Source organism: Anas acuta, chromosome 1 (assembly GCF_963932015.1).
Source record: "Anas acuta chromosome 1, bAnaAcu1.1, whole genome shotgun sequence".
NCBI classification, from domain to species: Eukaryota; Metazoa; Chordata; class Aves; order Anseriformes; family Anatidae; genus Anas; species Anas acuta.
The window spans coordinates 77,345,167-77,367,774 of NC_088979.1; the positions used below are offsets into that span (position 1 = coordinate 77,345,167).

A 22,608-nucleotide genomic window follows, 5' to 3' on the forward strand; every position below is an offset into this window, starting at 1 on the left:
AAATAGTGTAGCCGTCCTACCGACTACATTTGTGGCATAACGTGTAACATCATTTTCTTTTGATCTGCCTGTCACTAAGTGTATAGTGCTAAACTGTACACCCCAACACAACTGAGAAGGGGCCTTCCTTCTCAGTAACACTCGAACCCGATAGCTGTTTTTAACTGGACTTCTTACAAACCTAGACATTAAAGTATGAGGAGTATATTTGTAAATTTTGTAAATGTCAGTAATTGTTATGCGAGTTTCTGTTCCTATTGGAAGAGCTGGAGGCCTTCTCTTTATTCAGGAGTTACCAAGTCTGTTTAAGCTGCTAGCGCCCAGTCAACACACCTTAAAGCCAGGCACAAAATAAGCCAGGGACAAGGAATAGATCTGGTAGTACTGGTGGAAAGGAAAAGGAAGTATTGAGAGGCAGGGACAGTGAATGGGGTCCATTGTTAAGTATGCTTAGGACACGCATAGGAAATGAGGCCTTGCTTGTAACAGTGCTGCTGAAAAAAACTTGTCCAGGTTCAGTTTCACTTCATGCCTAGTTCACGTTGATAAGTGTGTGGCAAATCAGCATTTAACAGTCAATGAAACTGAATATAAACTCATGATTTTTTTTTTTTATTATTATCTTGATCATCTTACACATCTTATTTTCACCTAACAGGGTTCATTACTACTTCAGCCATTTTTTCCATCTGCAATTGTATCCTACCCTCATGACTGGAAAGGTTTAGTAGAAAGCAAGCGTCATGTGGTGTCATGTGCTGCTATATATCAGCATACTGTGCAGACGTGCAGTGTCAAATGTGAGAGAATTGTTCGGGTAAGTGATGCAGACTTTGTTCTTATTTAAAAAAGGTGCGGTCTCAGTTTCACTATGCAAAGTACTGCTCCAGGCTGCAGTTTGTCAATAGGTTATGTTGTCCCTTCCTAGATTGTGTAACTGCACAGGCTTAAAATGTTTGACTGGATAAGATTATATGCTTTGGCTCAAAATGGCTCTAAAAAGTCAACTTGCAATCACACAGCATGTGTACCAGCATGAGGGTCTGGGTTACTGAGTACAAGGAGTGTCAAGAGTCCCAAAACAAGACTAAGAAGAAAACTTTGAAAAGTGAGATTATTTTATGTTGTTGAAGTCTTCTCTTTTAAGTTTGTTCCTGATAGGAGAAGAAAAAAAAAAAAAAAAAAGCTTTCAATTTCTTAAAGCAGAGACTATCATTTTTGGTATGATGTTTGGCATATCCATGATGCTTCTCTACAAACAGGCATGACATCAGAAGGAATTCAAACAGGAGAATGTATGCTGAATAAGGTCTATATTTATATATATTTTTTTTTTCCCCAGAAAAACTGTAAATTTAGCTACTCCCTTTATCCTGTGAATTAATAGTAGCAATAAGTTAGTGTTAAAATGTAGATTGCACTCAAAGTTTAAGCAACCTGTAGCTGTAAGAGTTGTCTCTTCAGAAGGTGAGAGCAAAATTAACACTGAAATTCAAACAAATTTTGATGTAGAAGCAAAGATATTATTGTGAGAAGTTTTCTGCAAATAGGAGTTGATGAATGGGAGTGAATATTAATGACAACACTTCTCCTGGTTCCTGGAGATAATGCTGCCAGGATCCACTTAACTCGGTCCTGCTGAGGGCCTTTTGTTTTTCCATCATGACCATTTTCCTGTAGCACCTTGTTCTGCAGCCATTTATAGTTTATAACTCTTTCTTCCTTTCCAAGCAAAAAAGGAAATGGTGATGTTTATTGTTTATTTAAAACGTATTCATTTCAGTCTGCCATGGTATTTACAATAGAACAGCTTTTTTTTTTTTTTTTTCCCTCCCCTTGGCAAAATGAGAAGTTACCTGGTCACAGGCTATGGCTAAAGAGCAAATATGTTGAATTACAGTCCTTCAGGGTGTCTTCAGGGTGTAATGGCCCAGGTCATTGAGTGCCTGGAAGATAAGGAATGAAACAAGAGCGCTTTGATAATTTCTTGGATATGAGCAGAGCAATAAAGGCAGATGACTTCACATCCCCTTATTTTGTACTGTTGTGATTCAGCCAGGAGATGACAAAGTCATGTTTTATTGAGGCCCTGCCATCACTTCCCAGGATGGGACAAAGTCTCCTTGCCAGCTATGGATGGTAAAAAGCATTATTCATGAGCTGCGTTACACGAGAGCTTTGCTGACACAGAACTTTCTCTCGCATGAAAAACCCCACTGTCCTCCACTAGCCGTGGCACTGGTCTGCTGCACGTCAATGGTACTCGGCACAGGAACACCCATCCATCCGCTCCCAGTACTGCCAGCGCAGGAGGGGTGACACAACTGGGATGGAGACCCCAGGAAGCAGGTGCCCCTCCTGCAGCACCCGGCCAAGGCGGCAGGGCCAGGGGCCGGTGGTGACACGAAGCCTCCAGCGAGGAGGCCATGCCCAGGTGGCAACATGGCCACCGCTGGCCTGGGGCTAGGGCAAGGTCTGAGGCACCACTGTAGCCCCAAGGCACTGGCTGGGTCTGAAAGCAGAGCGGTTTTCGTGTGCAAGGGCCAAACCATGTCTCAGCCAGGCATTTCCTTTGGCCTGCTGCTGAGGCTGGCTTTGCACGCACAGCCCCGCCAGCAGCAGTGCTCATCTGGGCTTTCTGGCTGTGCTGCAGCAAGTACTTCTGGTAATATACACAAATAAGAGTAACGGGGGGAACTGAGGGAAAAGGGGCATCTATTCCTGACCCTCAAGCACCTGTGTGTATGTTTTAAGCTTAATTGTAACAGTAGCTCCATTTACAACATTGCAAAAACGCAGGCATGATTACACCGTGCTCCTTTTCTACATTTTTGAGTGTTCCTATGCAAAAGAAATAAAGGTACATCTCGTCTCCTAAATTTAAGAATTTTGTTCCCAACTCAAATTTTAAAACTTCCTTAAATGTATCTAAATATCAGAGAACCAGTGTTGTCTAAATAATAATAATAAAAAAAAGATGGTAGCTGCATCCCCAAAAGGAAAAAAAAAATAAATTATTTCCTCAGCTTCCAAAAGTCCAAAAGCTGACTTTTATTTTTCTTTTTGAATCACAAAATTATGATCAGAACTTGTGTCATAGGATCATCACCATTTAAAGATGCTGTCTTCTACCCACCCAGCGCTTTCTGTTCTGCTTCAGTGTTGGATGAAAGCAGGTCCCAGGAAACAAGTACTGAAAATTCTTCAAAGTCCAGCTTTGTTAACTAAGAATGGGCTCAGTGTCATCAGATTTGCCTCTAGCATGGGTGGCCTTGTAAGGATCCTGCTGCTGTCAGTAGGAGACATTTCCTTTTGATAATACTGAGATCTTGTTTTCCATTCCCTAGGCCGTGTTGTACATCAGATCCAAACCCAGATGACTGTGCAAGTGGCAAATCCTGCCTGATTGCATCTCCCTTGTGACCCACAGCATGTGATGGCTGTTTGAGCAAGCTGGTGTTTCAAAGGCTCTTCCCTCAAGCCTATAATCACCTATCCCTCTTGATGATGTGGGAGCCTCTTCAAACACACTTACACACATTTCTGCTCTTTTCATTTTTAATTACAGTTTGCCCTATCCTCATAACACGTTGTAAGAACACAGAAAATATCCTATCTCCGGTTTCATTAGATTGCTTTCCTGTAAGTGTGATTTAGCACCCAGAGGACTTCATTCTGAGGTGCTACAGAGCGAAGTGTCTGACTACTGTTTGCAATTAGTGCTCTTTGGGCGTTGTTCAGCTCCCTCGCTGACACCTGTGTGGTTTTAAACACCTCGACCTGCAGAGCGAAGCTGCCTTGGCGTCGTGGGTCTGCTTATACGGGACCCTTAAGCATGGAGCAGTGACGCTGCCGCTGCAATTTACAAATAACTGAGCCGCGGCTACTCAATAAAGGCGTTTGAAAGGTTAACTCAGAGCAGCTGAGGAAAACAAATCGCAGCGGGACAAGGGCTGCGCTCCCAAACCCCCTTCCCTCCCCCTGCACCCCCCCCGGCAGCCATTTTCCCTCCCCCCCCTCCCCATCCCCTCACGGGGACCCCAGGGCTGGGGGCGGGCACTCGGCGGGGCGGGCCCGTGGCCGCGTCACGTGACCGCGCCGCCCCCCCCAGCGCCGCCATGTTGTTTCTCCCTTCAGGGTGGCGGGCGGCGGCGGAGCCGGAGCCGGGGCTCGAAGCGGCGGCCCCCAGCCGCGGGCAGGTAGCGCCGGGACGGGCCCGGGGGGCTCGCCTCGCAGGGATCTGCCCTTGGAGGGGCTCCTCCCGAGGAAGAGGAGCCCCGCGGGTGTGGGGGTGGGAGCCCCGGGGCGAGGGGATCCCCTCTTGGGGGGTGGCTCCGCGCTGGCAGGCCCGGTGCGGGGGGTGCGGGGAGCCCGCCGGCTGCTGAAACCTGCTCCAGGGGTGTTTGTGCCACTGTCTGTAAAGTATTGTACAGATCTGAAGTTGCTAGTGTTTTTTTGTTGTCTGTTTGTTTTTTAGTGCATGATTTTTTTTTGGGGGGGATGGGACTTTTATGTGTGTTTTTATTTTTTTTTTTTTTTAGCGGTTTATAAGGTGATAAGCTATAACAGCAGACCAGGGGAAAGAGTTACTCCTCAGGTATATCCAAAACCTTTTTCAGACTCTTTGGTCACAGGCTCATATAGGGAAGAGCACATATTCCCAACGCAAGGCTGGCCAGCGTGGGTTGCTACTGCTAAGAGTCCCTGGAGGAAAAGGGAAGCTAATGTAGAGGAGAAAGATGAGCACAGGTGAGCAGAAATAGTTGCTCGGCAAGTTACTGACAGAATGGAAGCAGTAATGGAACAGGGTTGAAAGGTGAATGTCAATTAACGTGATCTCATGAATTCTCAGAGGTGTTGGACCAAGTAGCACCCAAGGTTGTTTTGTAGTCGGCTGACAGACATTGGATGTTTAAGCTGGGAGATGCTCTACTGTGAGCTGCTGAGAAATGTCAACTCAGATTAAGTCAGAGTAAACAAGCTTGCTCGTTCTGCTTGAAAGTGGGGAATGAGATGGAAAGAGAAGGCTGGCTCTATACAAGATGAAACTCCCAGGGTTATAAATGTAGGCATTTCTCCTGACAAGTTATTCTTATTGAGTTTGCGGTTAGATCTAAGTTATAATAAATAAAGTGATTTTGGCAGTGGACACTGGGATGACTTCATGATCCAACGGTCATGCAGGCTAAAGGATTCCTGCTCTTGGCAGCTGCTGCTGCTTTCATTGTCCTGAGTCATGCCGGGCAACTGCTGGAAGTAGAGTGCTGCACAGGAGTTAGAAGTAACCTTACAAATAAACCCTAAAATGTAACTTTTTGGTCGTACAAATGAATAGCAACAGCTTAATGTCAAATCATTTTGCATTGTTTTCATACTACAAATTATCAGGGATGAACTTGAGTTTTATTCTGCTGTTAGGTAACCAGCCTGCTTACGAGTAGAGATGATATTCAGATAACTCGTCATCAAATTAATCTATCCAGCACAAAACACAAACTGCGATAATAGTGCAGTGTTGCAATCGTAGATGCAGGAAGGAAGACCTGCAAGGTGATTAGGATCTCAGTAGGTCAAGCCATGCGACTGAAAGGCTGCCAGGCTTCCCGGGAACGGGGCCACTGGTGAGTGCCCACCCATGAAGGGCTGGTCCTGATCCAGGGCTCTTGTGTGTCCCCTCCCAGGAGGGGAAGGTTGATTTAGAGCCTTCATGGCTGAGCCTGTGATGTATTGACAGCACACAACTTTAAAGCAGAATGTTTCAAGGTTGAGCAGGCTTGTGGCCTCTTACATGCTGAAAGCAGTTCTTGTGCTGTTTAACTGGCCAAAACGTAAAGCAGTACCTTTTAAATATGTGGGTGAGGATTAGATAACTGGGGGAAAATATGAGGTAAATTTGCTTCTCTCCTCTATTTTCAGCTTTGTGGTAACTTTCAGACTTACTGTAGGTGGTAAATGTAGCTACACTGCAGCAACTGAGGGCTGAGAGTTTTAAAGACTCCACAAACACCGAGCATAAGGTAGCTTTTAACACTTAGTTGTGGATTTTGCCCCTGCCCTTGCAGCTCTGCTAGTTCTTGTGACTCTTTTCCAGAGATCTTCCAGAGAAGTAATTTATGTCATTATCTGATGGGCCACTGCAACTTAAAAAACATAGGAGACAGGGTTTTTTCTATGTTAATATGAGAAATATTGTCAAATACTTAGCTAGCTTTAAGAAAAAATAACCAAGGGAGTGAATTTACATTGTTACCACAAGGCAAGTATTTTTGCCTGACTGGATACTCCAAATGCTGGTTTGCCATTTTAAACTAGCCATGTCTGGTATCTGTGGTTTGATGGCTTAGCAAGGAAAACTATGAATAGGCTTCAAAGCTGCCACGGGTGTGCTGTAAATGTGTAAGTTTGAGAACTGATAGGAGATTTTGAAATGTTGGTGTTTCTGTTATGTCAGTTATGGAAGTGCTGAAGTACTGACTGTGCTTGTCAGTGCCTTTGAGATGGTGTTGTGTTTTTTTTTTTTTCTTTTAGGTGTTAACCTTTAACAGAGTTAACTTTGTTAATGTTTTCCTCTCAGAAGGCTTGGCTGAAAGTGTTCTACCTAATCACATTTATTTACAGCCCAATACAAACTTGAGTCTGCCTCATGCTGTGTTTTTTTTCTCTCCCCAAGTCAAATGGGTACTTCTTAAGAACTTTAGTTTTAAGCAAGTATTGGAAAACTGCAGGCTTGTAGTTTAAAGAAAATTGTTTAAAGAATGACCTCGAGGACAGTGCAGTGCATATCTTCAAGGAAACCTCTGGGTTCAGTTTTGATCGTGTGTAGCGGATGGTTCGTGAGTGACTGCTGGCTGAAAATCATGATTAAAATAATCAAGTCAGAGAGGAGGTATAAGAGGAGAAAGAATAGACTGAAAATGCAAGTGTCACTTGCATCTGATTCTTCAAGAATGCTGGGAGAAGTCAGTGGGCCAGTTGTGGTGGATCCAGTTTGTGCTGGTTTCTATTTTATCTGCACCCTCACTTTATTTTTTAACTTAACTTGCAGTGGTTTTGTTCACTTTTAATGATGTGTTGCTGTGCATGTTCCCACTGTGGTAGAAGTCCAGTTGATGCTGTTCATTTAATATTTTAAGTGAGGTTGTAACCTGCTGGAATCAGATCCTATGCAGTTACTGTGCTGTCTATAGAGTAGTACAGGTAGCCAAAACTTGATGTCAACACCTGTCTTCTTTTGGCCTTTGGCAGTATGTGCTATAAGCACACCCCCCTTTATTATGAAAATAATTTAATAGATTAAAAGGCACATTCCTAGGCTGGTTGCATGTTGCTGCTCTTTTTTTTTTTTTTTTTTTTTTGAGTGTTGCCTCAACATCTAATTGCTGAAAGAGGTAGCTGCACTCAAAATAAAAAGGCAGTTATGAAGCTGTCAGCATGGAATTAAGAAAACCAAGATAGAAAAAAAAACATTACCTTGTCCAATAAGCTTTGAAGGGCTGGAAATCAAAGATTTTATAATGCGAACTGGTTTTATTTTTTGAAGTTGCATGTTTTCAGTCTTGCCAGGAAATGTTTGGACTGCTAATGAAAATGTTTCAGACTTGTAACTCAGTTCACTGTTTAAAAGGAGGATTCTGGGAGGGGAATAATTAAATAACATTTTGTGTTACGGTACATGATCGTGTTAGAAATGGCATTTAGTAGAAACTCTTCCCTGCTTCTAACAGGAATACTGAAGTCAGTGATCCCAGAGCTTATGACCTTATAAGCTGGAAGAAGAAATTCAGAAGTGGTTACCAAAATGCACCGCAGTGGGGCTGCTTTTTATTTATTTGTTTTGGATTTCTAGTTTGGGACTGAAAATCAGAATGAGGGAAAAATCTCTTTGCAGACTTCTCCGTGCACTGGATTGAGACTGCTTTTACGTTAGATGAAGTGTGCAGCACAGCGAGAAGTAACTGGAACAAATCTGTCTGTAATTCTGCGGTGTCTTGCAGTTTTTGATGTTGGTTAAAACTATCAGATGCACATTGGAAATTAAGTTTTTTCTTTTGCTTTCAGGTGCTGAATGATGATTTAAACTGAACAATTAAGGTAATAAATCCTCAGGAATATTATATCAGATATTGACTGTTTCTTCCCCAGAAAAGATTGTCAAAAATGTATTACACGGATAAGTTTAAAATATGTAATAGGAGAAATAACATCAATTCTCTAAATTCTCCCAGCCTTTGAAAGATTCTGTTGTAGTTTTTTTTTTTTCAGTGTTAAGACTTTGTTACTTGGGAAGGGGGGGTTGAACAATTCCAAAAATGAAGTTATTTTAGAAATACTAAATTGTTTTGAAAGATGTTTAAGTGGAAAAAATGCGACAGCCTACTGTACTGGAAACTGCCATCCAGGTTCTGCAGATGCTCTAAACTGCATATTTAATCAGTTGAGCCACAGATGTGTCTCTTACCGTAAACAAAACCTGTAAATGTATAAAGTTTTTGCTGTTTCCAAACAAAAATGCTTCTTACTGCGTTTAAACATATTTCTTTGGAGCCTCAAATACAGCTTGTAAGCTCATATTTAAATGACTGAAAAAATATCCATTAAATATTACTTTTCAGACTAAAAACTTGACAAAAATGTTAACTGCTGGTCTTATTGGTCCTGGTTTCTGTAGCTCTTGGTATAGAAGCACCAGGGTTTGGCTCTAGCTGAAGAGATGCTTTTATGGTTTGTGGCTGATACCAAATTGTGCGCCTGCCTGAAGTGTTCTTATGGTCAGCAGTCTCCTAGCCTCACTGCAGTAGTTCAGATAGTTCAAGGTGTGCAAATTAACTTAACAGATCACGAATGCACAGAAGTAGCAGATAATGCGTAACAGTTTCCTTACTTTATTTTTGGTTTAAATTAAACGATTTCATGATAGTAACTGCAGTCTAACCACAGTTCTTTAAACTATAGGAGGTAAAGAAACAAGTGCTTGATACCAGTCAGAACTATATAAGTTGGTTGGTTGTTCGTTTTGTCTCTTATGGTATGTTTGATTTCATAGGACAGAAAAAGAAATATTGTAAGGTGTTCCCTTCAGTGAAGTGGAAAAACAGGGAAACATTCAGTACTCTCTGCTTTCATGAATGCATTATTTGTTAAGAAATTGCTACTATGTAATAGAGTAGCTCAAATAACTGGTTAACTAATGGTAGGAATTAGGGAGACTAATGAAGACATGGACCATTTTAAAAGATTTCACCATGAACCTGGAAATCACATGCTAGTAGCCCAGTGACTCCAAGAAGGCTGTTCACGTGTATTAAATGGGATGTGCTCGTATCCTGAGCCATAGCGATTACCCCATAGTTCTGTGAAAGGTAACTGCATGATCCATTTGTGGTTATTAAGCAACATTAAAACTGTTGTGATACAAACCTGTATAGGGATTTATAAATATTCTTTTTAACTTTGCAATATGAATTAAACCGCTTCCTCTGAACGGATTTATAATGAGAACAGACATTCCTCCTTGTATTTTGAAGGTTTCTTGCATTGAGACTTCAGCTACTCTCAAACTGTAAAGCATTTCTTGTGTTTTACTGTAGATTGTGTCCAACAAGTACACATTCAAAGATGGAAAATTAGGGATGAAAAAAATTCCTGAAATGTCTAGCTTCTATTGTAGGCCTTGATTCTAAGGCAGAACACAGTCATATGACTCCTATGCCAGCTTGTATCAGGTATTAATTCCATAACCATGCTCTGTGGGGTGATGTATATGCCAGCAACACTAATTACAACTAGCAAGACCACATTCCTTCCTTCAGAGGAGGAGACAGACCGGGCTGCCTATGACCTGTTTCCATTTTAAATAGACACTCTTTTCACAAAAGCCTGTTTTGGCTGAATTACTTTACCACTCAGATAGTAAAAGAGCTTACAGGAGCAGCAGTTCTCCTTGTGTAGAAACTTATGTTTGGGCTCATTAAAATGAACCTTGACCCCTTAGTGATTAAAGTACTTTTAAATAGTATTAGATGACACTAGTGCAATAAGAGCAAACCTTGGGCCAAATCACTGATGAGCAAACTGCTTCAAATAAATAAATAAATAAATGAGACTTTAGCATTAAAGGGTTTTATTATTATTTAAAAAGCTGAATTGGTAGCACAAATTTGACTGTCCCCATGCGGGCAGCCAGACTCTTTCCTAGCACCTTTAGGGTTTCACGTTTTACTATGGCAAGCCTACACATACCGAGTGATCTGGCATTGTAGACTCGTCCCAGGTATTTGGCATCTTGAGTACTGTTTGAAGTAGCAGCAGTGAATTTGCTTTTGTAGCAGTTGTAATAGTTTCACCATAGCTGTTTTGCATGGAGTAAAATGTAAAATATTGAATGTTCGTGTACCAGTGCTGTGACAAAAGCAAGCTGTGTGACTTTTAAAATCCAATTACAGCACTCGTATTTGTTCTGTAGATTACAGTATTCCCTTCAAATTGATTTCAGTAATTCCAGTAAATAAGCGATAATTCTAATAAAAATTGGTGTCCTGTGTTAGGGATAAAGCTTCCTCTTCACTTCTGCATAATAAAGCGTAACTTTGCTAATGAACTATGGGACTGAAGTGAGTATTAAAGGCACGTGTGCTAAAAGTTTGTCTTGCTCAATTCTTTAATGGCACTTTCAATCAACATAAAGGAATCCTTGCACTGATCTTCTGTAATACCCCTTCTGCACAAATGTTGGAGGCTTTTTGGGGAGAAGTGTTTTAAGTGACAGACTGGTAAATCATGCAGTACACTGCTTACAAGTGCTGTGCAGACTGTGGTCTGTGCAAGAGACAACTCTTAAACATTCTTAAGTGGATGCTCTTACTGTGAGTACCTACACTTTGCTTAGCATAGTTATCCTATTTTTTTCATGAAGCAGATTTTGGAGGACTTTTAACACTTTCTAGATACTTGTGTATAAAAATTTGTGCTCCCAACTTGCGTTTTTTTAACCATTTTCTTGATCTTTACAGGTCTAGGAAACTAGGAGGATCTCTTCCTGTAACAATGGCAACAAAATCATCACTCCTTAAAGTAATACTGCTAGGAGATGGCGGAGTTGGGAAGAGTTCCCTTATGAACAGATATGTCACCAACAAGTTTGATGCACAACTGTTTCATACAATAGGTGTGGAGTTCTTAAATAAGGATTTGGAAGTGGATGGACACTTTGTTACAATGCAGATATGGGACACGGCAGGGCAGGAACGTTTTAGGAGCTTGCGGACTCCTTTCTATAGAGGTTCTGACTGTTGCCTGCTTACCTTCAGTGTGGATGACTCTCAAAGCTTCCAAAACCTAAGCAACTGGAAGAAAGAATTCATTTATTATGCAGATGTCAAGGAGCCTGAAAGTTTTCCATTTGTGATACTGGGTAACAAAGTTGATATCAATGAAAGGCAAGTCTCTACCGAAGAAGCCCAAGACTGGTGCCGGAATAACGGTAATCATCCCTATTTTGAAACCAGTGCAAAAGATGCCACTAATGTTGCAGCAGCCTTTGAAGAAGCAGTTAGACGAGTCCTAGCCTCTGAAGACAGATCAGAACAATTTATTCAAACAGATACCGTAAACCTTCATCGGAAACCGAAACCCAGTTCATCTTGTTGTTGACTTTTTGTTTTGGCCAAGTTACTTTTGACTAGCTGGCTCTGTAAGAGGGTGGGAAAGGTGTAGTAGATAAAGTAACAAATGGGTTCCACTCTAATACTGAAGTTATAATATTCTGCTGCTTTCTTGAGGGAGCAAAAGAAATCCCCATTCACGAGTGACCTGTTATTGAGATAGTGATACTTTCTATTTAGGAAGGTGTCAAGTACAAATGTTAATATAAGAATGTAATTTGCCAACTTTAATCAAATGATAAATACTTTGATTATAATTAAAACTTGAAGTTCTAGAAGCACTACTTTAGAGAAACTGTTCTGGAATTGACACAAAGAAACTTTTATATGTATATATATTTTTATGAAATCAGCATTCCATTTTTGTTTCACTAGAAGTCAGTTTCTTAACAATGCTAGATATTAAACATTAGTCTCACTACATTCCTGTTGATGTCAGTGGTACTTCATCTCTAATGTGTTTACTGTAAGTTAACATAAATTACCTTCAGGTCTTCTGTAATTGCCTGATGTGTCACTATGGGTCCCTAAGTAGAAGATAATTTTCTTACTTAGTTCATGTCCTTTTTCCTTTCACTTACAATTCTAAAGCCATACTAATTTTTCCAGCTGTTTAATGCAAAATACTGATTTTTTTTTTTTAAGTTAATATGTCTTTGCCTTAAGTCCCATTCTGGCATGTTTTGATCAGTCAGGTGGAAAAAAAATCTGGATAACTGAAGTATAACCATTCTTAGTTACGGAAAATAAAATGTTATTCAGTCAGCTTTAATAGCACTTGAAGGGATCCATGTTAAGGCAGACTTCCAAGAAGACTTTTTGTATGCAGCCTTAAAGTTCCGAACTCCTTGTTCTGTTGACCTGAGCTATGAATGTGTTTATTTGTGATCTCTGTACTGTGAAACTATGGATTGGCAATACATAGAGAACTCAGGAAGCTCTTAACTTACAGCAGATAGTGACAGCTTTCAGCTTGAATACAAGTAGATACCTGCAGCTGGTATTTGAGCTGAATTCAATCTGTATTTAATTTGCCATTGTAGGGTATATATTTAAACATTTAACAGTTTTTAATATAACTGTACTCATTAACGGACGATGAATAGAAGCCAGTTTCATATTTAATGGTTAGTTTTTCTGCAGTAATTCAGGTGTTTGAGCTCTTGTAATTCAGCTCTTTATTGTTAAATGGTAAAATACTTGTATGAGAAGTTGTCGAAAGCTGGCTCTCAGAATACTCAATATCCTTCTAACAGCAAACTGGATAGTGCACTATTGCTTCAATGTGTAGTCTGACTGCTAACAGGCATGCTTGTTAACACACTGTAGACCTCAAAAGGAATTCAAATACCTACGGGATAGGCCATGTTATTCATTAAACTACACAGACTCTGCTTTCTGTACTGCAACTCTTTTGTTGTAAAGGAAAAGCTTTTCTGGATAGTACAGTAATGGCAGGAGTCTTCTCTTAACCTATCTGTTCACTCTGTACCAGATGTTATTTGGAGGTAAAGCTTGCAGAATTAACTTCATGCTGCTCTTACACACTTAGAATTTGGAGTATTTTGTATTCTTGCTTGAACCTGTTCAGGACTGTTTTGCTCCATGGATGTGCTGCTCCTGCTTAAGTGACATCTTTTTTGCTAATTGTACGTTTAACATCTACTTCATTCTTACAGTCCTGTATATACAGCAACAGAATTTGGTTAAGCTTCAGTCACTGAACTGCTTAATGTAGGTTGAGCTGCTACTTCTGTAGTGTTTAGATTTCAAGTCAGCAAATGAAAGATCTGTGAAGAAAGAATCTTAGCTAGATTCTTCCTAACCTTAAGTGGAGAGAGCAAAAAGCTTTAAAAACTAAAATTTGCATGCATTAGGGGCCATTGGTGACAGGAAATTTGTTAAGTACTTAAAGCTTCCTTGAACCTTCCTTTTAGTGGAGGTGAGGTTGAAACAAAATAGTAGGTTGTTACCATGTGAGTACTACAGATACTTACATAAGATCCCTAAAAGGAAACAAAGGATGAGAACCATTGTAGTAGTCTTTCTGGTGCCTCATAGCCCACCTGTGTTTTCTCCTCTGTACTCTTTCCACGTGACATCATGGTTACCCAGCCTCTGTCCGAGAACCAGGTTTAATAAAGCTAAATATAACTTAATTCAATAAAAGTGCTTGTGCAATGTGATATGCTGTCCCACAACTGTACACTCACCACAGTAGTAAAGGAGGTTTATGTGCTATAGTAAGTAACGCAGTGTCACCTATGTGGAGGTCAGGCTTTGGTGTGAGAGGGAGACGGACACACGGTTGAAAGAAATAAGTCCTGTGATGAGCAGAAGTAGATAAGATGCCAAAATAATACATTCGTAATACTTTGTAACAAATGCATTTCTGTACTTTGTGAAGGCTTAATGTTTATTATTCAATATGAAGGTAAGGTAGGCACTTGTGGTTTATGTTAGAATTCACTGATTCACTTCAGGTGCTAATGTACCTTAGGTATTGGGGGGGTCCTGTTAGCAGTATTTTGAGTTCTGCAAAAATAAAAATAGATATACAAAAAATCCAGGCTTCACTTCAAAGGAGGAAGAAAAAAGTTCAACCACCAGCCTTGGTAGAATATGGTCAAAAAAAAGGGGGGGTGGGATCCAGAGTGAGAACATTGTTATGGCAAATGGGTGGGATTGATGTACGCTATGTATAAGGGAACAAACAACCAACTAGGAAGAGGATGGGCATAAGAGACTGCTTCTCTGCTTAAATTGAGCATTGTGCGATAGCAAGGACACAGAGCTCATGTTCCAGCAGAGTACACAGATGCTTAGTGCAAGACTGCTGCCAGGACCAGGCTGCTTGTGTTAGATTTTCTATTCCTTAAACTGATTTAGCTTTACAGTGAATCTGATAATGAAGACAAGTTCCATAAACAGTAACAGAAAACTGCAAAAAGCTAAGTCTAGGAGCTCTATTTCCTGCCTAGTTTTATGGAGGCTGGTTCATGTTCTTAGCCTGTGCTAATGTTCGTATTTCCTTGTGCTTGATTTTTGGACCATGTAGGTTAGTGATGGTCCCTTTCACTTGAAGAATGTTTTTGATTCCTTTGTTGCATGATACAGGTTATTTGCTGCTTTCTCATCCTGCAACTGACTTCATGTGAAGTTGTATTCCCAAGCCTCTGAGACTGGGTTCAAACCTAACACAAAGGAGATCTCTCATGCCCTATCCACTGATCTTCATAGTGTTGGCTATAATCATTGCCTCATCCATGCTAAAGCTGCATCTTTCAGACCTAGAGCAGATTTGTGACCATACTTGAACACAAGATAACTCTGCTATCTGCAAGTGGCAGGTAGAAATCTCTCAGCTTATTGCAGAAGTTGCAACTCAGAGGTACTCAGTGCACAGGAAATTGCAGCTACCTAACAAAGGTTCTTTGAAATTCTATCCAGAGACAACATTCTTCCCCACAAACCCTATAATGATTAATGGGAAGAATTAGTTCCCTTTTCCATGGCCAATATCAGTTGTTTTCATGAAGTCCAAATGGACTGATGAGGCTGCCTTTCCCATTTATAGTTCCTGGATTCCTTTTTACTGCGTGCTGGCATGAGACAGTGCAATGATGAAAACCCACCCTTTTAAAAAGGAGTGGAAACTTTTAGTACTAATCCTTTGCCCTAAGTTTTCTTCTTTGTCATGTGCATGATTATTTAACACACGTATTTCCTCAGTGGACCTGAACTGCTTGTTTATTTATTGGTTATTTATTTCATATGTGTACCTAAAAATCAGTTTGATTCTCAAAATGCTGTATGATGCAGTTTTTAGAAAACACTACTGTAGACAAGTATACCCATCTTCACTGACCACCCTACCAGTAAAGGTAAGCCTTATAATGATCATCTACTTTTCTCTTAAATCAATTAAAGTACAGTCAACAGGCATTCACACTGCATTATTCCACATTTTATTTAAGGTAAATATCAGAAATTTTATATATAAAGCATAGTGTTGCTTTTCTCATGGAATATTTTACAATGACACTTTAGCAGTAAACATAGATTACAAAGAAATAATGACTGAGTATACATTTAAAGCGCCTATACATGTGGTCCCCTTAATTATACAAGCTATATAAAATGTACTTTTTAGAATAGCATGCCACTTCCTTTGGAAATCCCATTTTAAACAAAAAAAAAAAAAGTCTGAGAAGATAGTTTATATAGTTTTGCTGCATAAAGAAACAGACTATGTAAAAGATGATGAAATCAACCAAGATACTAGGTACGTACATGCTAAATGACCCATTTAAAAATTACTATTTTGTAATGGTGGCAAGTTTTGCAGATGACCACCTAACCACATTTTACAATGAGATGGTAGCCCAACTGGCCAAACAATGCCTTTCTGAAACCTCATCAAATAGACTTTAGACTTTCATGGTTCAAAGATCCTAGTCTAAATATATTTTCAAAAAGCATATTTCAGCACTTGCAAAGCCAATGGAAATAACGTGAGTTTGAATGCGTAAACTTAGTTGTGTTGTTCCCCCCCATGTATGAATTAGATTTAAAGTCGGGGCAGAGAGAGGTGTTTTGATCTACTTTATTAACTTCATTGATGCAACACTGCAGCTAAACACATATTGCATGAAACACCTGATAAGTTTGCAATTTTAAGCTTTAAAACTTGCAGGTTTTTACTTTAAAGTTGCTGAAATACCAAAGACAAATCTTTGCTGATGGATCCTTTTTATTTAGCACTTCATAATAAATATATTATACATTGCAATCTTTATATAGACCTTATTTAATACCCTGAACATTAAGGTTAGTCTGGTTAGTCTGCAGAGTGAGTTCTCTAGCAAAGAACTCTAAGTAGAAAGGTTTATAGCAAAAATCAACCACTTCAGCCAAACAATCAAAACTTCCCTTTTGCTCATATTAAATAAATTACTAGAGATATCTAGTGTTTAGATCTGATTTCCTCCCACCCTGTGTAAGAGGCTTATCTTTTTTTTGCACATGCATTGACATCTGTGTCTCTCTTCGTACCTATTCAACCCAGACATTTTAAAACTTAGTTTTCCTAAGACAGAACAAAAACTCCTGAAGATATGTTTTTAACCAGAGCAGCTGGCTATTTTATCTGTATCAGCAAAAAAAAAGAGCTTCTTCAGCATCCAATTTGTCAGTCTTCAGAAAGGTGAGTATCAAACATGCTGGGAACTAACCAGAACTACAGCTCAAATCAGGAAAGTACGAAAAAGCACTCACTCAGGAAAGCTATTTTTTCAGCTTAAAAGGTGTTTCTTCCCAAGGAACTGCACTTTCCTTTCAAAAGCACTGGATCGAATTGGTGAATTGAGTTCATAAAATGGATTCATTGCAAACTGAGGAAAGAAGAAATAAGCACAATGTCCAGAACTGGAAAATGTTATTTGAAATGAAAACCACTAATAGCTTTCAGCTTAAGTAGTGCCATTTAAAATCATGGATCTCCTAAGTAGTCATATGTTTTCAAGGCCCCATACTATGTGCACAGCCATCTCATAGTAAGGACTCCTAAAAAATTCATCATGATGCTGATGGAAATTTGTTTCAGAAATTGGCATCATTTGAGTAGCTGTAGGAGGCCGAGCTGGCCATCAGGGCTCGCAACTGCCCCATCTAGTGGAAACAGCGCCAGGCTGTGGCAACAGGGGTGACTTGTGAGGAGAGAAGCACCTTGACAAGACTTCCGTGACAGCCCTTTGCTTTCATTATCGCATTAATCCAGCAATTTGGGGCAGTGTTACATCATAAAAATTAAAAAGAAATTGGAAGGCACAAAACCTCTAACAATTTGGAAACAACTTTTCTGTTTAATAGAAAATGCAGCCTTCATGTCACACGTTACCAATGTGGACTGCAAGGGTGCTTCTCCCCTTACAGAGGTCCACCATAAGAAAATGTAATTATATAGGGATGCCTCAGCATGAACAGCAGGATATATTTACAAGTACTGCCACAAGATTGTAAGAAGTGGGTTCTTACCTTTATATACAGCTCATATACATCATTAAAGAAGTTCTTAATTCCATCTTCTTGTCTTACATCATGAAGCATTATAAATCTCATATGTAAAACAATTAAGGACAGTTAACTTTTACAAATAAGAGACAACATTTAGCATATTCTGAAATAAGCATTTACACCTAATTCTGCGTATATCTGAAATACTTAGCTGTACATGGAATCAAGGTTGAAAAAGACCTCCCACATCACCTAGTCCAACCATCACCCTACTACCAATGTCACCCACTAAACCATGTATTTAAGCACCAGATCCAACCTTTCCTTAAACACCCCCAGGGATGGTGACTCCACCACGAAACAGAGGAGACTCTATAGGAGTAAGCATTTAAAGAACTAAAGGAAGCACTGAAATTTAGAAAGCAGTACATTTCCATTTATATTTTTAAATTTCCCTATTTGAAAACAGCATCACCTTGCTATTTAAGATCATTCTTTTTAAAACTGGACAATTGTGAATATCAATGATATTCTCAGTACCTTTCCCATACATCCCTGAAATGAGTGTTACTTGCTATGTGTAACAAATGTTTCACAATACATGCTTTTAAGGACTATCTACACATACGATCAAGCCTTCACACTTTATTTTCAAGATGTGTGCAATTGACATCAAGTATGTTTATCCCTGCTTCTCCTCTTTAACACTAAGGAATGTAAGCAGAGAATCATGTATGTTTGCTCAGAACGCATCAAATTATTCCTCTCATGCCTTTCTCCTCTACTGTCTGTGAAATCCACATTTCATTAGGCTATTTCAGGTTCTCCAAAAGCAAAAAATCTGTCTTTCCAGTTAGTTCCAATCTTAAAGAACTGCTGTGCTTCCCAACTTGCTTCATCCTGAAGATGGGAACCCTAACAATAATGGTGGTGAATAGTGAGAGAAATCTGCTACAATGTCATTTCAACTAATTTATCACTTTTCGGACAAGAGGCTCAATATATACAAAGAAAGAGATGAGAAAAGGATATGTCCAGCCGTGACAAAAGCAGAAACAAACCATTCATTAAATTTGTCCACAGTCTTCAGGTACATGTTGTTAGAAAGCCACATGTTCTCATCTACTAGGTCAAGAGCAGCATGGGCAATGAACTGGTTGAGATGGCGATGATCATCCTAATACATTTCCAGAAGACAAAGAATTAGTAAGTAATTCAATAAAGGGAGTTAAATACAAATATTAATTTGCTCAAGCTTGTAAACTAGTGCTCAAGTTACATAAAATTCTATATATCCTTATTTCTGTCACATATTAATTAATCCTGTGATTAAATGAAACCTGCACATATCGTCATGATACTTGGTTTCAAGGGAGAGAAAGTGCATAATACAGAGGTCATCATAGAAATAGTCTGAAGGCAGAGTCTGGTGGACAGAGAGGAAAAGCAGAGGTATACAGAGGACAGATATACTAATGTTATCACTAAAGATATTTTATTTTTTTTCCCTCCGGGATACTTGCCTAGAAACATTGGATTTTGCTTTATTGCTTTGAGGGAGTTCTTTATCCTAAGAGCCTACTAGGGAAAAAAAATCCTGCAACTGGTATTATATCTGCAAGCATATATTCAAATTTCAACTCTTCCTATAATAAACATGAATGGCCTTCACAAAGTATCCACAGTATTTGACCCTAACACAAGAGCTGTGCCGGGAAAGAGTCATTTAGTTTGTGTACTACCCAGAACCCTGAAGGCCATCTGCTAAGAAGAAACATAGGACTAGGTAATTCTGTAAGCTCTTACATAAGTAGCCTTGCACTGTTTCTTATAATACTGGGATGCTGTTAAAACCAACCTCACACCTCTCAGTGTGCTGCTTCCCCCCAGCTAAAGTCAAACCTGGCTCAGTGCATTAACAGCTTCACCACTTCCACACTGAGACTAAGTAGTGAAGTTTAAGAGGCAAAAGCTTGTGTTGACTTATGTGTACATGCCCTTAATTCACCCTTAAACGGCATGTCTCAAAAATGGGAGCAATAGTTACCAAAACACATCAATGTTGCCTTATTTTTCTTCAGCGTAAAGACATCATGTTTAGATTCTCTCTTAAGAGAAAGTTTAGTACTACAACCTTAGTCAGACAAGAATATTTTTTCCACTTTCTGACATCCTCGCACTTGCTAAATCTAGTCCGAATGGTCTTATTTATGATCTTTTGTGATATGCTAATACAAATTACAAATTACACCAGTGGCAGCGTATGCCTCCGTTTCTTGGTATGCGTGCACAAATGCATGCACTTTTGTTCTGAAGTCTGCTTTTTTCTTTGATGTAGTATCAGAAAGAACAGGTCTGTTTTTTTAACCCGCTAGAAACATTATATATTGAGTAGTCTTATATTTCTCATATTCTCAAGCATATTTTTCACTACAAGTTTTAAACCTTCCCCACCTAAAGCAGGCCTGAGTACTGAAGGGGGTTTTAAAAATATGGATTTATTCAAAAAAAAAATAACTGATGGAGCTTTCACACTAGTTCCTTCCTTCACCTTATTATTTTAAAAATATACCTTAAAACAGTAAACAGATACCTTGAAATAGTGACACTAAAGAGCAGTGTATAATGGCCTGGTGCTATAAAAGCAGCACACGCTACAAGCACAACAAAGCATCAAATATTTACGGAAACAGCGTTTTACGCAGAACTTGTACATTCTGGCAAAGATATTTTAGGAGATTTAAGTGCTGCGGAGTTCAGCTCCCTGTCACGACGTGCCTGGGCCAGAAGCAAGCCCCGGTCGCCTTCGGCAGCGGGTCGCTGAAATTATTAAAGGGGGTGGGGAGAACAACGCGGTGGGGGAAACACGCACCTTGGACTCAGCTTTCCCGGGAGGCAGGAACTCCATCTCGAAGACGGGGTTGTCATGGTGGCCGACTATCACGAAGTAGAAGCTGCCGGACATTCTCCACAGCGGGGCACCTCGGCGGGGGGGGAGGCAGGGACCTGACGCGGGCCCCACAGCGGGGGCCGCGCCCAGCGCCCCCGGGGGCCGCAGCCACCTCACGAAGACGACCCCAAAACCGACCCCAACCCCATCCCCACCGCACCCCGACCCCCCCCGGCTCCCCTCACCTCCTTACCGGCCCTACCGGCTCCCAACAGCTCCCTATGGCCGCCCGGAAGGGCTCGGCTCGCATCCGTCGCCGCCGTGACGCCATGCCGGGGGGGCGGGGTGCCTGCCGCCAGTAACGGCCCTTTTTTGGGGGGGTTAACGAGCTCTTTTATTTTTTTTTGGGGTGGTTTCTTCTCGTTTCGGGATGGCTGCGGCCGGCAGGGAGGCGCTGTCGCAGGATGAGCTCCGCAAAAGGCTGTACCAGGCTTTTAAGAAGCGAGGGGTGCTGGACACGCTCAAGGTGCGCCTGGTCCCGCCGCCACCGGCGAAATCCGCGCTGGGCAAACGGTGCTGGTGCTATGGCATGATTCCCAACCGTCTGTGTGTTTTTTTTTTTCTTCTTTTTGCCAGAAACGGGTGCTTCATGAGCACAAGTGCCCCTCGGTAGTCTCTCTGTCAGGAAGGTTGGTGGCCCAGAGCAGGTCTTTAAACGTGCCGTGCTGGGGAGAGTGTCAGGCAGGGAAGAGAGGAGTAAATGAGAAAAGAGGATCAAAAAGGGCCGCTTAGGGCCCAGAATCTGCCTGTTTACTCCTGGAAGCAAGCACGCTGCATGAGTTATTCTCTTAAATTTCTTCCAGTTCTGTAGTCCCAAGCTATTTAAAAGCTATTTTCCTCCTGTCTGCTTCTTTAGGAAAAGGTCTTCCAGTATGGACTTGTTCAGGAGAGTGTCTCGGAGGATGGTTGTGTTCAAGAGCGACGCTTAGTTCTGATTTGTGGTCTATTCGCAGTTGTTCTGCCTCTTTTTCTTCTACTGAAAGTGTCCTTCAGTTTAAGTAGCTCTTCATGAATTTGCAGGCAGCAACCATACCTTCAGCATTCTGTTTTACAGCACTGGGCGAGCCAAGGTGCAGTAGGCTCGTTGCTTGTTATCCCCCTAGCCCTCTGCATTGGTGTGAGGGCTTCCCCCATGTCTTGAAGGAATTCAATCATGATTATTTTGAGCTTTCCAGATAAACCTGAGAGTGGTGTTATTTCTTTTCTCTTTCTGTGGAAGGCTGCATGTGTCTTTTTTTTTGAGGCATGTTACAACTGTTCTGCTAGTCATTGTTTGAGTGACACATCCACTTCTTGTTTTCTCCAAGCAGTCCCATAGCAGAAATTTGCGTCAAGTCTTAAATGCTGAAATTTTGTATTTCATGCAGTTCCAGTTTTGCTGGTGTTTAAATGTCTGAATGTATTTTTTTATGACATAATGATCTTGGTGTACTTTTTATTCCCAGCTTTATGTCATCAGTGATTTTTTTAGCTCCTACTTTTTATGTCAAATTCATTACAGTTAAAAAAAAAAAAAAATCAAGATGTATATTTCAAAAATACGACTGATAATCTCAAGGCTAAGAATTTCCTGTTCAAGACAACTTGTTTTCTCCCTCAGCGGTTTCTACAGTAAGCTTGCAATGATTGGACCATTTCCCATCTTGTTTGACTTAACTAATAGTGACATGCTATCTAAGTCCATTTACCCACTTTAGTTTTCCTTGTCTAGAAGATTATCTGTCTTAGATTTTGTAGCTTTTCTGAGCTGAAGAACTAGTATGGTTGGGTTTCTTACAGATTCCTGCAAACACACTTGTATCTTCCAACAAGAATGCTCTCAACTTTCCCATGGTCTTTTCTGACTACCTCTGCTAGTAAGAGGCAGGCTGGATCTGAAGCTACAGGCGTGCCGAATGGCCAAGAGTTTTTTGTCAAAAAGAATCATGACAGTATAACAAGTGATTTTTGCCTTTCTTCCCCTTAGTAGGGACAGGGATATAG

General features: G+C 40.5%; 3 protein-coding genes across 9 annotated transcripts in view; 2 read left to right on the forward strand and 1 right to left on the reverse strand.

Moving 5' to 3' along the window:
* Window positions 1–4,073: 4,073 nt before the first annotated feature.
* On the forward strand, window positions 4,074–13,829 carry RAB9A (RAB9A, member RAS oncogene family). Of its 3 annotated transcripts, none has more exons than XM_068683372.1 (3): window positions 4,074–4,199; window positions 8,059–8,091; window positions 11,010–13,829. In XM_068683372.1, exon 3 carries the CDS (start codon window positions 11,044–11,046, stop codon window positions 11,647–11,649), a length of 606 nt encoding a protein of 201 aa, XP_068539473.1. In that variant the 5' UTR covers window positions 4,074–4,199; window positions 8,059–8,091; window positions 11,010–11,043; the 3' UTR covers window positions 11,650–13,829. The 3 variants fall into 3 exon arrangements, with proteins under 3 accessions (XP_068539473.1, XP_068539490.1, XP_068539482.1); XM_068683381.1 differs by lacking the exon at window positions 4,074–4,199 and adding an exon at window positions 4,547–4,749; XM_068683389.1 differs by lacking the exon at window positions 8,059–8,091 and having other exon boundaries at window positions 4,086–4,199.
* A 1,776-nt stretch (window positions 13,830–15,605) lies between these two features.
* TRAPPC2 (trafficking protein particle complex subunit 2) lies at window positions 15,606–20,952 on the reverse strand. Of its 2 annotated transcripts, none has more exons than XM_068683400.1 (5): window positions 20,819–20,952; window positions 20,548–20,657; window positions 18,704–18,852; window positions 17,697–17,778; window positions 15,606–17,053 (listed from the first exon to the last, which is right to left on the reverse strand). In XM_068683400.1, exons 2-5 carry the CDS (start codon window positions 20,638–20,640, stop codon window positions 16,955–16,957), a joined length of 423 nt encoding a protein of 140 aa, XP_068539501.1. In that variant the 5' UTR covers window positions 20,641–20,657; window positions 20,819–20,952; the 3' UTR covers window positions 15,606–16,954. The 2 variants fall into 2 exon arrangements, with proteins under 2 accessions (XP_068539501.1, XP_068539511.1); XM_068683410.1 differs by having other exon boundaries at window positions 20,811–20,865.
* A 4-nt stretch (window positions 20,953–20,956) lies between these two features.
* Window positions 20,957–22,608, forward strand: part of OFD1 (OFD1 centriole and centriolar satellite protein) — a 30,598-nt gene continuing 28,946 nt past the window's right edge. For 2 of the 4 annotated variants that reach the window (XM_068683187.1, XM_068683196.1), the window contains exon 1: window positions 20,957–21,091. In XM_068683187.1, coding sequence (XP_068539288.1) covers window positions 20,996–21,091 — 96 coding nt within the window. In that variant the 5' untranslated portion in view covers window positions 20,957–20,995. Of the gene's footprint in view, window positions 21,092–21,120; window positions 21,255–22,608 lie in introns of those variants that run through there. The other 2 variants (XM_068683213.1, XM_068683204.1) reach the window with 2 other exon arrangements.

What these genes read in the sequence shown, in the direction of transcription:
- TRAPPC2 (XM_068683400.1), bottom strand. Translation starts at nt 20,640, where the DNA reads ATGTCCGGCAGCTTCTACTTCGTGATAGTCGGCCACCATGACAACCCC. An exon ending in CCGGGAAAGCTGAGTCCAAG is followed by an intron (nt 18,853 to 20,547) that starts GTGCGTGTTTCC and finishes GAAATGTATTAG; the next exon opens with GATGATCATCGCCATCTCAA. An exon ending in TTTGTCACGGCTGGACATAT is followed by an intron (nt 17,779 to 18,703) that starts CCTTTTCTCATC and finishes TGTTTTACATAT; the next exon opens with GAGATTTATAATGCTTCATG.
- RAB9A (XM_068683372.1), top strand. Translation starts at nt 11,044, where the DNA reads ATGGCAACAAAATCATCACTCCTTAAAGTAATACTGCTAGGAGATGGC.